Source organism: Oncorhynchus mykiss, chromosome 5 (genome assembly GCF_057628025.1).
Source record: "Oncorhynchus mykiss isolate SJ-2025 chromosome 5, ASM5762802v1, whole genome shotgun sequence".
In the NCBI taxonomy this organism is placed as follows: Eukaryota; Metazoa; Chordata; class Actinopteri; order Salmoniformes; family Salmonidae; genus Oncorhynchus; species Oncorhynchus mykiss.
Window position 1 is genome coordinate 46759713 of NC_143026.1, and position 17006 is coordinate 46776718.

A 17006-nucleotide genomic window follows, 5' to 3' on the forward strand; every position below is an offset into this window, starting at 1 on the left:
CACATCAATGCGAGCTGTGGCAAGAAGGTTTGCTGTGTCTGTCAGCGTATTGTCCAGTGCATGGAGGCGCTACCAGGAGACAGGCCAGTACATCAGGAGACGTGGAGGAGGCCGTAGGAGGGCAACAACCCAGCAGCAGGACCGCTACCTCCGCCTTTGTGCAAGGAGGAGCACTGTCAGAGCCCTGCAAAATGACCTCCAGCAGGCCACAAATGTGCATGTGTCTGCTCAAACAGTCAGAAACAGACTCCATGAGGGTGGTATGAGGGCCCGACGTCCACAGGTGGGGGTTGTGCTTACAGCCCAACACCGTGCAGGACGTTTGGTATTTGCCAGAGAATACTAAGATTGGCAAATTCGCCACTGGCGCCCTGTGCTCGTCACAGATGAAAGGAGATTCACACTGAGCACGTGACAGACGTGAGAGTCTGGAGACGCCGTGGAGAACGTTCTGCTGCCTGCAACATCCTCCAGCATGACCGGTTTGGCGGTGGGTCAGTCATGGTGTGGGGTGGCATTTCTTTGGGGGGCCGCACAGCCCTCCATGTGCTCGCCAGAGGTAGCCTGACTGCCATTAGGTACCGAGATGAGATCCTCAGACCCTTTGTGAGACCATATGCTGGTGCGGTTGGCCCTGGGTTCCTCCTAATGGAAGACAATGTGGCTGGAGTGTGTCAGCAGTTCCTGCAAGAGGAAGGCATTGATGCTATGGACTGGCCTGCCCATTCCCCAGACCTGAATCCAATTGAGCACATCTGGGACATCATGTCTCGCTCCATCCACCAACTGTCCATCCACAGACTGTCCAGGAGTTGGCAGATGTTTTAGCCCAGGTCTGGGAGGAGATCCCTCAGGAGACCATCCGCCACCTCATCAGGAGCATGCCCAGGCGTTGTAGGGAGGTCATACAGGCACGTGGAGGCCACACACACTACTGAGCCTCATTTTGACTTGTTTTAAGGACATTACATCAAAGTTGGATCAGCCTGTAGTGTGGTTTTCCACTTTAATTTTGAGTGTGACTCCAAATCCAGACCTCCATGGGTTGATAAATTTGATTTCCATTGATCATTTTTGTGTGATTTTGTTGTCAGCACATTCAACTATGTAAAGAAAAAAGTATTTAATAAGAATATGTCATTCATTCAGATCTAGGATGTGTTATTTTAGTGTTCCCTTTATTTTTTTGAGCAGTGTATATTTTGTTGAACACCTCTTTGGTTACTACATGATTCCATATGTGTTATTTCATTGTGTTGATGTCTTCACTATTATTCTACAATGTAGAAAATCATAACAATATAGTAGGCGTGTTCAAACTTTTGACTGGTACTGTATGTAAATGTGTTATCAGTTTTTTTTGTTTTTTTTCTAAAAAAAGGTTTTTGCTTTGTCATTATGTGGTGTTGTGTGTAGATTGATGTGGGTGAAAACACGATTCAAATCAATTTTAGAATAAGGCTGTAGCCTAACAAAATGTGGAAACAGTCAAGGGGTCCGAATACATTCCGAAGGCACTGTATGCCTCCTGCCTACGTGATCATATAAACCAAATATTCTGAATAACTTCACAGTACCGTTTGTAAAGGAAAACACATTTTCCTACCTTAGTTTTCAAAACCTGACCACAACGACACTCCCCATGTCAAATCCATTTAACGCCAGACAGTCAATTTCTGTCTCGAAGCCATGAACGGGCTTGTGGCAGTGACGTTTAGTCTCCTTCTAAAGCTGTTCTAAAAAAACTGTCTATAGAGTCTATTTTTTTCATTTTCAGTGTAAACTATAACCTGGGTGTCGTCTTCAGCCTTATCTACAATGCTTACTGCCACCAAACACACCTTGGTCCGGGCATGTTCAAAAACTTTTTCTGAGGGCTCTTTGTTTTTTTTATGTCAGAGGCAGAGGATTTTACTGTACATTTGTCATCAAACTCAATTATCTTTTCTTATCCCTTCCTTATTTGACTTTCCCACGTTTCAAATTCAGTAGACAACTAGCCTAGGCTATGTGACGTGATTACATAGAGACCTCTTCACTAGTTGACCACCTGTGTTAAGATCAGTTACTTACACCACTGGCCCTCCCCATAACCTCTATGTATAAATAAGAGAGCAGGACTGGAATCAGTGTGCTTCAGGAGAGAATGATTACACAGAAGGATGATCGCGCTTTTAAATGATCTTTCTGGGGGGGCGAGAGAAATAACGAGGCAACTTGATTTAACACTCATCGCTTTTATTAGAATGTTTACAGTGCGAACAGTGAAACAATAAATCATCTAAATAGGTGCCGAAACAAACAGTCAAATCTGAGAAGTGCAGGATCCTGTTCCGGCAGGATCCGTCTCAAATTAAGCACTTGCAAACAGGTGTAGCCCACTATCCCTTGCTTAAACCACACCAAAGCGGAGCTAAGCTGAGCCAGCCATGCAGCTGAGCCGCCCAAACACCACGGTACCGGTCTTCTTCGACTCCCTGCAGCTTCCGATTGATGACGGACAAACTGCCCTCCACCCACACAATCTTTGTTCTTACCGCTATGTGGCCCAAAGTACTCACCCGCCCTCTGGATGGAGTCTGTCAGTATCCTGTCGGGTGTGTCGTACTTGGTGTGGTAGATGAAGCCGTTCTCAATGAAGGCTAAATCAATGCCTACAGACAGAGGGACATGAGTCACATTGGAGGAAAGACTCCAGGGAGAGTATAGGAGATGGAATTTACTAATTAGAGGCTGACCGATATAGTTTTTGGGGGTCCAATACCAATTTTGGGGAGGACAACTTACCGATATACAGTTGAAGTCGGAAGTTTACATACACTTAGATTGGAGTCATTAAAACTCATTTTTCAACCACTCCACAAATTTCTTGTTAACAAACTATAGCTTTGGCAAGTCGGTTAGGACATCTACTTTGTGCATGACACAAGTCATTTTTCCAACAATTGTTTGCAGACAGATTATTTCACTGTATCACAATTCCAGTGGGTCAGAAGTTAACATACACTAAGTTGACTGTGCCTTTAAATGGCTTGGAAAATTCCAGAAAATGATGTCATGGCTTTAGAAGCTTCTGATAGGCTAATTGACATAATTTGAGTCATTTGGAGGTGTACCTGTGGATGTATTTCAAGGCCTACCTTCAAACTCAGTGCCTCTTTGCTTTACATCATGGGACAATCTAAAGAAATCAGCCAAAACCTCAGAAAAAGGTTTGGTTCATCCTTGGGAGCAATTTCTAAACCCCTGAAGGTACCATGTTCATATGTACAAACAATAGTATACAAGTATAATCACAGTGGGACCACGCAACCGTCATACCGCTCAGGAAGGAGACGCGTTCGGTCTCCTAGAGATGAACGCACTTTGGTGCGAAAAGTGCAAATCAATCCCAGAACAATAGCAAAGGACCTTGTGAAGATGTTGGAGGAAACAGGTACAAAAGTATCTATATCGACAGTAAAACGAGTCCTATATCCACATAAAATCGACATTTGGGGTGGCAGGTAGCCTAGCGGTTAGAGCGTTGGACTTGTAACCAAAAGGTTGCAAGATCGAATCCCCAAGCTAAAATCCCCAAGGTAAAAATCTGCCGTGCCCACTGTTTCTAGGCCGTCATTGAAAATAAGAATTTGTTCTTAACTGACCTGCCTGGTAAAATAAAAAAATAAAAATAAAATAACCTGAAAGGCCACTCAGCAAGGAAGAAGCCACTGCTCCAAACCGCCATAAAAAGCCAGACTACGGTTTGCATCTGCACATGGGGACAAAGATGGTACTTTTTAGAGAAATGTCCTCTGGTCTGATGAAACAAAAATAGAACTGTTTGGCCATAATGACCATCGTTATGTTTGGAGGAAAACGGGGGAGGCTTGCAAGCCGAAGAACACCATACCAACCGTGAAGCACGGGGGTGGCAGCATCACGTTGTGGGGGTGCTTTGCTGCAGGAGGGACTGGGGCACTTCACAAAATAGATGGCATCATGAGGGAGGAAGATTATGTGGATAAATTGAAGCAACATCTCAAGACATTAGTCAGGAAGTTAAAGCTTGGTCGCAAATGGGTCTTCCAAATGGGCAATGACCCCAAGCATACTTACAAAGTTGTGGCAAAATGGCTTAGGGACAACAAATGTATTGGAGTGGCCATCACAATGCCCTGACCTCAATCCCATAGAAAATGTGTAGGCAGAACTGAAAAAGCATGCGCGAGCAAAGGAGGTCTAAACCTGACTCAGTTACACCAGCCCTGTCAGGAGGAATGGGCCAAAATTCAACCAACTTATTGTGGGAAGCTTGTGGAATGCTACCTAAAACGTTTGACCCAAGTTAAACAATTTAAAGGCAATGCTACCAAATACTAATTGAGTGTATGTAAACTTCTGACCCACTGGGAATGTGATGAAAGAAATAAAAGCTGAAATAAATCACTCTACTATTATTCTGACATTTCCCATTAAAATAAAGTGGTGATCCTAACTGACCTAAAACATGGAATTTTTACTAGGATTAAATGTCAGGAATTGTGAAAAACTGAGTTTAGTGTATTTGGCTAAGGCGTATGTAAACTTCCTTCTTAAACTGTTTCTGCCAATATACTGTTTTACAGTGGGGAAATTAAAGTGTAATTTTCCCACACTGAGAATTCTCATAAATTGCCATTCAAAATATCAATTGTCCAAGAAATATGATTCAAATGTGGACTTCTTACAGTACAACAATAATAACATCATGAGAATGGGTGCAAATGATCAGATGAGCATGAAATTCCCTTTTTTCATCCTACTTATGGATATCTGTTATAGGTGGAATATCATCCGATGTTGATATAACGGTAAGGCAAATATCGGACAATAATACAATCGGGAGAAAATATAAGAAATATTTACAGTGGGTCTCGTAAGTATTCAACCCTGGGATTATTTCAGATTTTGTTGCGTTACGAAGTGGGATTGAAATAGATTTAATTGTCATCTATCTACATAAAATACTCCATAAGGTCAAAGGGAAAAGAAAATTCAACAATAGATTACACATTTTTAAAAAATAATTATAACTAAAGTATAGTTGTATTTACCCCCTTTGATTAGGCAAGCCTAAATTAGTTCAGAAGTCAAACACTTTGCTTAACAAATCACATAACAGACTCCAGCCACCCTGGTCATAGCCTGTTCTCTCTGCTATCGCACAGAAAGCGGTACCGGAACGCCAAGTCTCGGTCCAAAAGGCTTCTTAACAGCTTCTACCCCCAAGCTATAAGACTCCTGAACAGCTAATCAAATAGCTACCCCTCCTCCCATTTTTACGCTGCTGCTACTCTGTTTATCATCTATGCAGTCACTTTATCTCTACCTACATGTACATATCTCAAATACCTCGACTAAACTGCACATTAACTCTGTACCGATACCCCTTGTATGTTGCCTCGTTAGTGATATTTTATTGTTGCTCTTTAATTATTTGTCCTTTTTCACTTCAGTTTATTTTATGTAAAAACTTTTAACAGTTATTTTTCTTCAAACTGCATTGTTGGTTAAGGGCCTGTAAGTAAACATTTCACTGTAAGGTCTACACGTGTTGTATTCGGAGCATGTGACAAAGAACATTTGATTTGATAATAAGTTACATGGGCTCAGTGTGTGAAATAATAGGATTTGACAGGATTTGAGTTTTTTCAATGACTACTCCTTCCGCTGTCCCCCATTTATACAACATCTGTAAGGTCCCTCAGTTAAGTATTGCATTTCCAAAACAGATTCAACTACAAAGACCAGGGAGCTTTTCAAAAGCCTCATAGAAGAGCAGTGATTGGTAGATGAGAAACAATAACAAATCAGACACTGAATATATCGTTAAGCATGGCCGAGTTAATAATTATGCTGTGGATGAACTATTAAACCACCCAGACACAAAGATAGTCATCCTTCTGAACTGAGGAAACTGCTCAGGGATTTCACCATGAGGCCATTGATGATTTTAAAACAGCTACAGAGTTTAATGGCTGTGACTCCACAATAATGACCTAAATGGCAGAGTGAAAAGAATACAAATATACAGAATAAAAATATTCAAAAAACATGCATCCTGTAAATCAACTAAAGTAATACTGCAAAAAAAAACACACAAAAGGAATACACTTTTTGGCCTAAATGAACATCCTTATGTCTGGGGCAAATCCAACAACACATCAATGAGTAACTGCCTCCTTATTTTCAAACATGGTGGTGCCTGCAACATGGTATGGGTATGCTTGACATCAGCAAAGACTGGGGAGTTTTTCAGGATAAAAATAAACGTGGTGAGCTAAGCACAGGCAAAATGCTAGAGAAAAATCTGCTTCAGTCTGCTTTACACCAGACACTGTAAGAGGTATTAACCCTTCAGCAGAACAATAACCTATAACACAAGGCAAAATAAACCTACATTGGAGTTGCTTACCAAGAAGACAGTGAATGTCCCAGAGTGACCAAGCTACAGTTGGGAGTAAAATCTGCTTGAAAATCTATGGCAAGACTTGAAAATGGCTGTCTAGCCATGATCCCCAACACCTTGAAACAACTTGAAGAATTTAAAATTTAAAAAATATATTTAAAAAAGGCTAAAAATGCACAATGCAGGTGTGCAAAGCTGTTCGATTTACCCAGGAGGACTCACAGCTGTAACCACTGCAAAAAAAAAGTAGATTAATTCCACTTTGTACCAAAAAATCCTAGGCGGGTGGTTCAACACGAACTCATACAGTAATGTTGAACTACAATACAGCAAAGCTTCAAATAAAGTGAAGGCAGACTGCAGTCGACTGAAAACAAGACGTCAGAGTGGAGATCTAAAGTCAGGAGAGTTGATAACTTTACTTGAAGACTTGATACTGAAGCTTTACCCTACCTGGAATGTTTCCAAAGTCCCTGTAGATGCGGAAATCTGTGTCGGATGGGATCCACCTGCTCTGGAAGATTTCCTGTCCCACCACAGAAGCAAAGGGATGTTTGGCAGCATGCTTATAGGCCTGGATCAACCAGGGGTTCTCGGGACCTGTGTGTATCAATGAAGGTGAGACGAGAGAAGACAGACGTGTAAAAGATGTGAAGATTTCACTTTTAAAATTGTATACAGAATTGACCCTTTAAAGCAGGGGAAGGCAACTAGATTCAGCCGCGGGCTGATTTTTGTCGGATCAAATGGTTGGGGGTCCAGAACACAATTATAATCATTTCTACACTGCAAAATGATCACAAATAAGTCCAAAAATAGATTATTGTATTTGTAAATAACAATTACATATCTTGATTACATTGAGACACGATCATATAATTCTATTTTATTTTACTTGTGGGAATACTTGGGAACAGATTTCTTAAATGAAACAAATGTTTAGCTTAATTCCTGGTGATTTTACCAAAAACTAAAATCCCTGCAGGCCACCTGTTGCGGACCCCTGCTTTAAAGGATACAAAAACAATAGCAAGCAAGGTAAGTTATTCAAATGTACAACAGCAGGCCAGTTTTTTCTAAAACACCTTTCCTCAAGTTGACATATGGGGATATTTGCCAGGAAGTATAGTGCAACACAGCTCTACTCCGTCCCGAGGAGCAAGAAGGCTTGTTCAGTTGCTGATTCAGAGACACAGACACCTATATAAATGTGTTCCAATTGGCCCAGTTCCTGAGTCGTGTTCATTAGGCACCAAACTGAAGAAAGCTGACTGAATCACCTGAACTGGGTTAACTGAATTTGTCCCGACGTTCTTGATTTAGTTTTTTTATGTACTTATAATTATTTTTTTACTTTACCCCCTTTTTATACCCAATTTCGTGGTATCCAATTGGTAGTTACGATCTTGCCTCATCACTGCAACTCCTTTACGGAGAGGTGAAGAGGTGAAGGTCAAGAGCCATGCGTCCTCTGAAACATGACCCTTCTCTAGCAACTCCTTGTGGCGAGCTGGGCGCCTGCAAGCTGACCTCAGTTGTCAGTTGGACGATGCTTCCACTGACACATCGGTGCCGCTGGCTTCCGGGCTTCTTGACACACTGCTCGCTTAGCCCAGAAGCCAGCGGCACCAATGTGTCAGTGGAAGCATCGTCCAACTGACAACTGAGGTCAGCTTGCAGGCGCCCAGCTCGCCACAAGGAGTTGCTAGAGAACGATGAGACAAGGAAATCCTGGCGACCAAACCCTCCCGTGTGCCGTCACATGGGGCTCCCGGTCACGGCCGGCTTTGACACAGCCTGGGATTGAACCCGAGGTTGTAGTGACGCCTCAGCACTGCGATGGAGTGCTTTAGACCGCTGCGCCACTCGGAAGCCCCCTATTTGTGTACTTGTTTGACATTTTACTGCATTATTAGGAGCTACTAACATAAGCATTTCACTGTGCCCATTATAACATCTGCTAAACTGTGTATGCGACCAATAAACATTGATTTTAACTGAACCACCTGAATCCCTTTTTTGTTTGCAGTTGCAAAACATTTTGCTGCAGTGTGCCCTAATAAAGATGTGTCCACAAACCTGTCTGGAACACCAACTCTTTGCCCCCCACCCCCACTGCCTCCAGGTTGATGAAGGCTCGGACCTGCTTGGCCCAGGGATGCTGAGTGATGAAGCCATGACTCGCCTAACATAGATAGAGTATAAAATATTTCACATTCCATATTACGTCATTGAATAGAATTATACAAGAACAAAAGGTGTCCTTGCACAACAGAGGAATAGTATTTATGATTCTGGCTGAAACAAAACAAAATGTGATTGTGAAATTCCTCTTAGTTGACCTGACCAGTGTTCACTACTGTCCCCAGTTTCTCTCTCACCTGCTGCATGGTCTCCTCTGCCCCGTTGAAGAGGAACACTACCCCGTGTCGTAAGGGAGTGGAGAGATTGGCCAGGGAGTGGAGCACCTCCAACATCACCGCACAGCTCACCGCATCATCACTCGCACCTATCACACGCACAGGTGACATGGGGTCATAAAAAAAAAATGCTGTCAGAATAGCTTTACGTGTGCGTGCGTATATAGTCTCGTAGAATCACACAGGTGTGTTTGTCAATATTGGCGAGCGAGATTAGTGTGTGTTTGTGTGTGCGCGCCTGTGCCAGTGCTGCTGAAATTCCTACCTGGGGAGGGATGAATGCCTAATCACACAGTGGGAGCAACAGTGATCTCTTAATGCCGAACTGTTACTGCCTAAACATCAGACAAGCTACACAGTGGGAGCAACAGTAGCCTGAGTCTACTTAGAACCGTTCATCAGAAAAGCTATTCAGCACTGCACGCCCAATGCATAGCCTGCCCTGTCGGTAAAATGCCCAGGTTGTGAAAAGCTCAGGAGGCCGGCCATTTCTCAGTTTTTGGAACTGGCGTGCCTGACACCAACGTTCATACCACGTTCAAAGTCGCTTAGGTCACTCATTTTGCCCATTCTAACGTTCAATCTAACAGTAACTGGATGCCGGTCTGCCTGCTTTATATAGCAAGCCATGGCCACGTGACTTACTGTCTATAGGAGTGAACCATTTCTGTGAACGGGGTGGTGTACCTAATAAACTGGCCACTGAGTGTATAGTACCAGTCAAAAGTTGACACCTACTGATTCATGAGTTTCTCTTTATTTGTACTATTTTGTACATTGTAGAATAATAATGAAGACATCAAAACTATAAAATAAACACATATGGAATCCTTTAGTAACCAAAAAAAGTGTTAAATAATTCAAATATATTTTATATTTGAGATTCTTCAAAGTAGCATCCCTTTGCCTTGATGACAGCATTGCATTCGCACCCCTTGATGTTTTCTACATTATGTTACGTTACAGCCTCATTCTAAATGGATTAAATGTATATTTCTCCCTCAATCTACACACAATACCGCATAATGGACAAAGCAAAAACAGTTTTTTCTAAATTTTTGCAAATGTATTAAAAATAAAATATCACATTTACACAAGTATTCAGATCCTTCACTCAGTACTTTGTTGATGCACCTTTGGCAGCGATTACAGCCTCGAGTCTTCTTGGGTATGACGCTACAAGCTTGGCACACCTGTATTTGAGGAGTTTCTCCCATTCTTCAAAGCAGATCCTCTCAAACTCTGTCAGGTTGGATGGGGAGCGTCGCTGCACAGCTATTTTCAGTTCTCTCCAGAGATGGTTCAAATCTGGGCCACTGAAGGACATTCAGAGACGTGTCCCGAAGCCACTCCTGTTTTGTCTTGGCTGTGTGCTTAGAGTCGTTGTCCTATTGGAAGGTGAACCGTCACTCCAGTCAGAGGTCCTGAGAGCTCTAGAGCAGGTTTTCATCAAGAATCTCTCTGTACTTTGCTCCATTCATCTTTCCCTTGATCATGACTAGTCTCCCAGTCCCTGCAGCTGAAAAACATCCCCACAGCATGATGTTGCCTCTACCATGCTTCACTGTAGGGATGGTGCCAGGTTTCCTCCAGACGTGACGCTTGGCATTCAGGTCAAAGAGTTCCAAGCGGTCTGTCATGTGCCTTTTACTGAGGAGTGGCTCTGTCTGGCCGCTCTACCATAACTTCTTATGGCTTGGGGGAGCTATTTTCACTTCCGGTTGAAAAGTGTGCCCAAAGTAAACTGCCTGCTACTCAAGCCCAGAAGCTAAGATATGCATATTATTAGTAGATTTGGATAGAAAACACTCTGACGTTTCTAAAACTGTTTGAATGATGACTGTGAGTATAACAGAACTCATATGGCAGGCGAAAACCTGAGGAAAATCCAACCAGGAAGTGGAAAATCTGAGGTTTGTAGTTTTTCAAGTGGTTGCCTATCCAAGATACAGTGTAAATTTGGTCCGATTGCACTTCCTAAGGCTTCCACTAGATGTCAAGTCTTTAGAATGTTGTTTCAGGCTTCTACTGTGAAGGGGGAGCGAATAAAAGCTGTTTGAATCAGGGGTCTGGCAGAAAGTCACAGAATTGTCCGTTTGGAATATTATTGAAGATTTATGATAAAAACATCCTAAAGATTGATTCTAAACATCATTTGACATGTTTCTACGAACTGTATTAGAAAAATGTTTGACTTTTCGTCTGGACTTAGTGCTCGCGCCTTGTGCATTTGGATTACTGGACTAAACACGAACAAAAAGGAGGTATTTGGACATAAATTATGGACTTTATCGAACAAAACAAACATTTATTGTGGAACTGGGATTCCTGGGAGTGCATTCCAATGAAGATCAAAGGTAAGTGAAAATGTATAATGCTATTTCTGACTTTTGTTGACTCCACAACATGGCGGGTAACTGTATGGTGGCTGAGCACTGTACTCCGATTATTGCATGGTGTGCATTTGCCATAAAGCAGGAGAAGTATATCTTTAATTCTATGAATAACACTTGTATCTTTCATCAACGTTTATGATAAGTATTCCTGTAATTTGATGTGGCTCTCTGCAAAATCACAGGATGTTTTGGAGGCAAAACATTACTGAACATAACGCGCCAATGTAAACTGAGATTTTTGGATATAAATATGGACTTTATCAAACAAAACATATATGTATTGTGTAACATGAAGTCCTATGAGTGCCATCTGATGAAGATCATCAAAGGTTAGTGATTCATTTTCTCTCTATTTCTGCTTTTTGTGACTCCTCTCTTTGGCTGGAAAATGGCTGTGTTTTTTGTGACTCGGCACTGACTTAACATAATCGCATGGTATGCTTCCGTCATAAAGTCTTTTTGAAATCGGACACTGTGGTGGGATTAACAACAAGTTTATCTTTAAAATGCTGTATAATACTTGTATGTTTGAGGAATTTTAATTATGGGATTTGTTGTTTGAATTTGACGCCCTGCATTTTCACTGGCTGTTGTCAAATCGATCCCGTTAACGGGATTTCAGCCGTAAGAAGATAAAGGCCTGATTGGTGAAGTGCTGCAGAGATGGCTGTCCTTCTGGAAGGTTCTCCCATCTCCGCAGAGGAATTCTGGAGCTCTGTCAGAGTGACCATCAGGTTCTGTTTCACCTCCCTGAACAAGGCCCTTCTCCCCCGATTGCTCAGTTTGGCCAAATGGCCAGCTCTGGGAAGAGTCTTGGTGTTCCAAACTTCTATGTTCTTGGGGACCTTCAATGCTGCAGAAATGTTTTAGTACTTTTTCCCAGATCGGTGTCTCGACACAATCTTGTTGTTTCAGAGCTCTACTGAAAATTACTTTTAACCTCATGGCTTGTTTTTTGCTCTGGCATGCACGGTCAACTGTGGGACCTTATATAGACAGGTGTGTGCCTTTCCAAATCATGTCTAATCAATTGAATTTAACACAGGTGGACTCCAATCAAGTTGTATAAACATTAAGGATGATCAATGAAAAACAGGATGCACCTGAGCTCAATTGACACTTATAGAAAAGGGCCTGAATGTAAATAAGGTATGTTTTTTTGTTTTTAATACATTTGCTAATATTTCTAAAAACCTGTTTAACTTTGTCATGGGGTATTGTGTGTAGCTTGGTGAGGAAAGCTTAGCCTAGTGGTTAGAGCATTGGACTAGTAACCGAAAGGTTGCAAGAACGGATCCCAGAGCTGACAAGGTAGAAATCTGTCGTTCTGGCCCTGAACAAGGCAGTTAACCCACTGTTCCTAGACAGTCATTGCAAATAACAATTTGTTCTTAACTGACTTGCCTAGTAAAATAAAAGGTCAAATAAAATAAAAATATATTTTTAAATCAATTTTAGAATAAGGCTGTGGCGTAACAAAATGTGGAAAATGTCAAGGGGTCTGAATACTTTCCGAATGCACTGCATAAGCCGCAACAGTAGATCTTCACCTGACTGAAGCAAGGCAACAGGTGTAAAGGCATGGGGAGCTCAACTCAAGAGTGTTGGTGGTTACTATGTGTCAGTGTCTGGAGCAGTGACAAAAAAACATGCAGATTTGTATGCTGATGAGAAGTACAAGTAGGGCCTACATCAAGATCATCTGATCTAAGCTGTCAAGTCAGCAGATAGAGCACATCAAGACCATAGAACTGTTTGGCCATAATGACCATCATTATGTGTGGAGGAAAAAGGGGGAGGCTTGCAAGCCGAACAACACCATCCCAACCGTGAAGCACGGGGGTGGCAGCATCATGTTGCGTGGGTGCTTTGCAGCAGGAGGGTCTGGTGCACGTCACAAAATGTATGGTATCATGAGGTAAGAAAATTATGTGGATATTTTGAAGCAACATCTGAAGACATCAGTCAGGAAGATAAAGCTTGGTCACAAATGGGTCTTCGAAATGGACAATGAAACCCAAGCATACTTACAAAGGTGTGTCAAAATGGCTTAAGGACAACAAAGTCAAGGTATTGGAGCGGCCATCACAAAACCCAGACCTCAATCCTATAGAAAATCTGTGGGCAAAACTGAAAAAGCGTGTGCGGGCAAGGAGGCCAAAAAACCTGACTCAGTTACACCAGCTCGTGTCGGGAGGAATGGGCTAAAATTCACCCACCTTATTGTGGGAAGCTTGTGGAAGGCTACCTGAAACATTTGGCCCAAGTTAAACAATTTAAAGGCAATGCTACCAAATACTAATTGAGTGTATGTAAACTTCTGCCCCACTGGGAATGTGATGAAAGAAATAAAAGCTGAAATAAGTAATTTTCTCTCTATTATTCTTAAATTTCACATTCTTAAAATAAAGTGGTGATCCTAACTGACCTAAGACATGGAATTTTTACTAGGATTAAATGTCAAATGTGAAAAACTGAGTTTAAATGTATTTGGCTAAGGTGTATGTAAACTTACAACTTCAACTATAGATAGATAGGTAGGTAGGTACAGTGGGGCAAAACAGTATTTAGTCAGCCACCAATTGTGCAAGTTCTCCCACTTAAAAAGATGAGAGGCCTGTTATTTTCATCATAGGTACACTTCAACTATGACAGAAAATGAGAAGGAAAAAATCCAGAAAATCACATTGTAGGATTTTTAATGAATTTAATGAAACGTTTGACCTCTGTCATTGCCAACAAAGGGTATATAACAAAGTATTGAGATAAACTTTTGTTATTGACCAAATACTTATTTTCCACCATAATTTGCAAATAAATTCATAGAAAATCCTACAATGTGATTTTCTGGATTTTTTTTCTTCTCATTTTGTCTGTCATAGTTCAAGTGTACCTATGATTAAAATTACAGGCCTCTCTCATCTTTTTAAGTGGGAGAACTTGCACAATTGGTGGCTGACTAAATACTTTTTGCCCCACTGTAGGTAGGTAGGTAGGTAGGTAACGAAAAATACATATGTTGTATTGTACTGTACCTGGACTGTTGGCCACAGTATCAAAGTGGCAATTGGCCAGCATGAGGTGCTGAGCCCCAGCCTTGGGCTCCAGACGGACAGCAATGTTGCTGACCTTACAGTAGGATGTGATCCCTCCCAGGAACTTGTAGGAGCCCGTGGGTCTCTGTACGTCCACAGTGACAGAGTTGGGTCCTGAGGCGCTAATGGTCTTGATGTGCTCTATCTGCTCCAGCAGGAAGTTTACCGTTAGGACCTCGTTCTCTCGGCTGCCCACGGGACGGGGGCCGACGCTGGTGATGCGCTCCAGGTGCTTCCTGGTACCAGACAAGGCATACAGGGAGTCAGCAAATATGCTGAGGTATGGCCATATCCATGTACAAGGACCCATGAGCACCAACATGTGAAGTACATAGGAGCATGTCAAATTGGGTGTAAAATGAAAGCTAGGCAAAGGCTTTGATTTCTTGTCAAACAAATGGAGAGGGGGTCAATAAAATCATTATCATAAAATGTGTTAAAAAGGTATTAGAAAAATATCAAAACACAATAATGTTGAAGTCCCCTGCCAACTAATAAACGCAACATGTGTTGGTCCTATGTTTCATGAGCTGAAATAAAAGATCAGAGAAATTATCCATATCACAAAAAGCTTATTTCTCTCAAATTTGGTGCACAAATGAGTTTGCATCCCTGTTAGTGAGCATTTTTCCTTTGCCAAGATAACGTCTTGATATGCCACACCTGTCAGGTGGATGGACTGATTAAACAGGTGCACCTTGCGCTGGGGACAATAAAAGGCCCCTCTAAAATTTGCAGTTTTGTCACAGCACACAACAGATGTCACAAGTTGATGAACCGTGGAATTGGCATGCTGACTGCAGGAATGTCCACCAGAGCAGTTGCCAGATCATTTAATGTTAATTTCTCTACCATAAGCCACCTCCAATATCGTTTTAGAGAATTTGGTAGTACGTCCAAACGACCTCATAACCGCAGAAAACCTTTAACCACACCAGGCCAGGGCCTCCATATCCAGATTTTTCACCTGCGGGATCGTCTGAGACCAGCCACCAAGACAGCTGATGAAACTGTGGGTTTCTCATCTGCGTGCTTGTCATCCTCAACAGGGCCTTTACCCAATTGCAGTTTGGCATCAAACCCGACTTGATGGCCAATGGTACCATGGAGAAGTGTGCTCTTCACTAATTAATCCCAGTTTCAACTGTACCGGGCAGACAGCATGGTATTGTGTGGGCAAATGGTTTGCTGATGTCAACGTTGTTAACAGAGTGCCCCGTGGTGGCAGTGGGGTTATGGTATGGGCAAGCATAAGCTGCAGGCTTATAGTTTAATTTTATCGATGGCAATTTGAATGCACAGAGACAGTGACGAGATCCTGAGGCCCATTGTTGTGCCATTCATCTGCCACCATCACCTCATGTTTCAGCATGCAGCATGATAATGCACGGCCCCATGTCACAAGGGTCTGTACACAATTCCTGGAAGCTGAAAAAGTCCCAGTTCTTCCATGGCCTGACATGTCACCAATTGAGCATGTACCTCTGCAAGACCCAGAGTTACCTCTGCTGCAGAGGATAAGTTCATTTGAGTTACAAGCCTTAGAAAATGCTGCCCAAATAAATGCTTCACAGAGTTCAAGTAAGAGACACATCTCAACATCAACTGTTCAGACAAGGCTGCGTGAATCAGGCCTTCATGGTCGAATTGCTGCAAAGAAACCACTATTAAAGGACACCAATAAGATGAAGAGACTTGCTTGGGCCAAGAAACACGAGCAATGGACATTAGACAGATTACACATTAAACTCGAAAGCCCAGGAAAATGAACAGGCACAGTAGGCGACAATACTGTAAAGTAGGCCTAATAATGCAAAAAAATAATGCTTAAATAAATCGACTGCTGGTCTTTACTGTATGCTGCACATTTTTACATTGTATTCCATTTCCAATGAGATTATTCAAGCCATCGACTCACTGATGAATGAAGATTATGAGCGATTGGCAAAGGCCATCTGTAATCGGCTGGCATCATTGCACAAAATCAACATCGCTCTAATCACAGTCAGAAGACAGTTGAAGAAACTTGCGTGGATTTATGGAAAGGCTCAGTAAGAAATGTTATGTTTTTTTATTCTCTGAACATTAACCGTGTGTTTGCTTGTTTTGTACTGTTCTGTAGTTTTGTCCCAATGATTCGTCTGACAAACAAAGAACTTAGCGTCCTGCAGGCCCAGGCATGGATCAAAGCTGGCGAGACATTCAATGACGTCATCTTCACAGACGAATCAACCGTGGCCCTTGAGCAATTTGCTCAAAATTGCTACAGATAAAAAGGAAGAAGGTCAAGCAAGCCGAGTCCCACGCATCTTGAAACGGTTACAAAAGTATCTCTAAAAGCTTTGATGTTCATCAGTCCACGGTAAGACAAATTGTGGACTGTTGCTACTCTCCCCAGGAGTGGCCGTCCTCCAAAGATGACTGCAAGAGCATAGTGCAGAATGCTCAATGAGGTTAAGAAGAATCCTAGAGTGTCAGCTAAAGACTTACAGCCATTGCTAAAATATGGACAGTCGAGTTGTTTGGAAGGAACACACAACACTATGTGTGGAGAAAAAAAAGGCACAGAACACCAACATCAAAACCTCATCCCCACTGTAAAGTATGGTGGAGGGAGCATCATGGTTTGGGTCTGCTTTGCTGCCTCGGGGCCTGGAAAGGT

The 17006-nt window shown here is 42.2% G+C and overlaps 1 protein-coding gene across 2 annotated transcripts in view; it reads right to left on the reverse strand.

Moving 5' to 3' along the window:
* Positions 1-17006, reverse strand: part of LOC110523958 (endoplasmic reticulum metallopeptidase 1) — a 42875-nt gene that overhangs the window by 20890 nt on the left and 4979 nt on the right. For both annotated transcript variants that reach the window (XM_036977688.2, XM_090235040.1), the window contains exons 3-7: positions 14285-14580; positions 8815-8942; positions 8513-8618; positions 6887-7033; positions 2562-2654 (exon numbers count right to left, since the gene is read on the reverse strand). In XM_036977688.2, coding sequence (XP_036833583.2) covers positions 2562-2654; positions 6887-7033; positions 8513-8618; positions 8815-8942; positions 14285-14580 — 770 coding nt within the window. The remainder of the gene's footprint in view (positions 1-2561; positions 2655-6886; positions 7034-8512; positions 8619-8814; positions 8943-14284; positions 14581-17006) is intronic.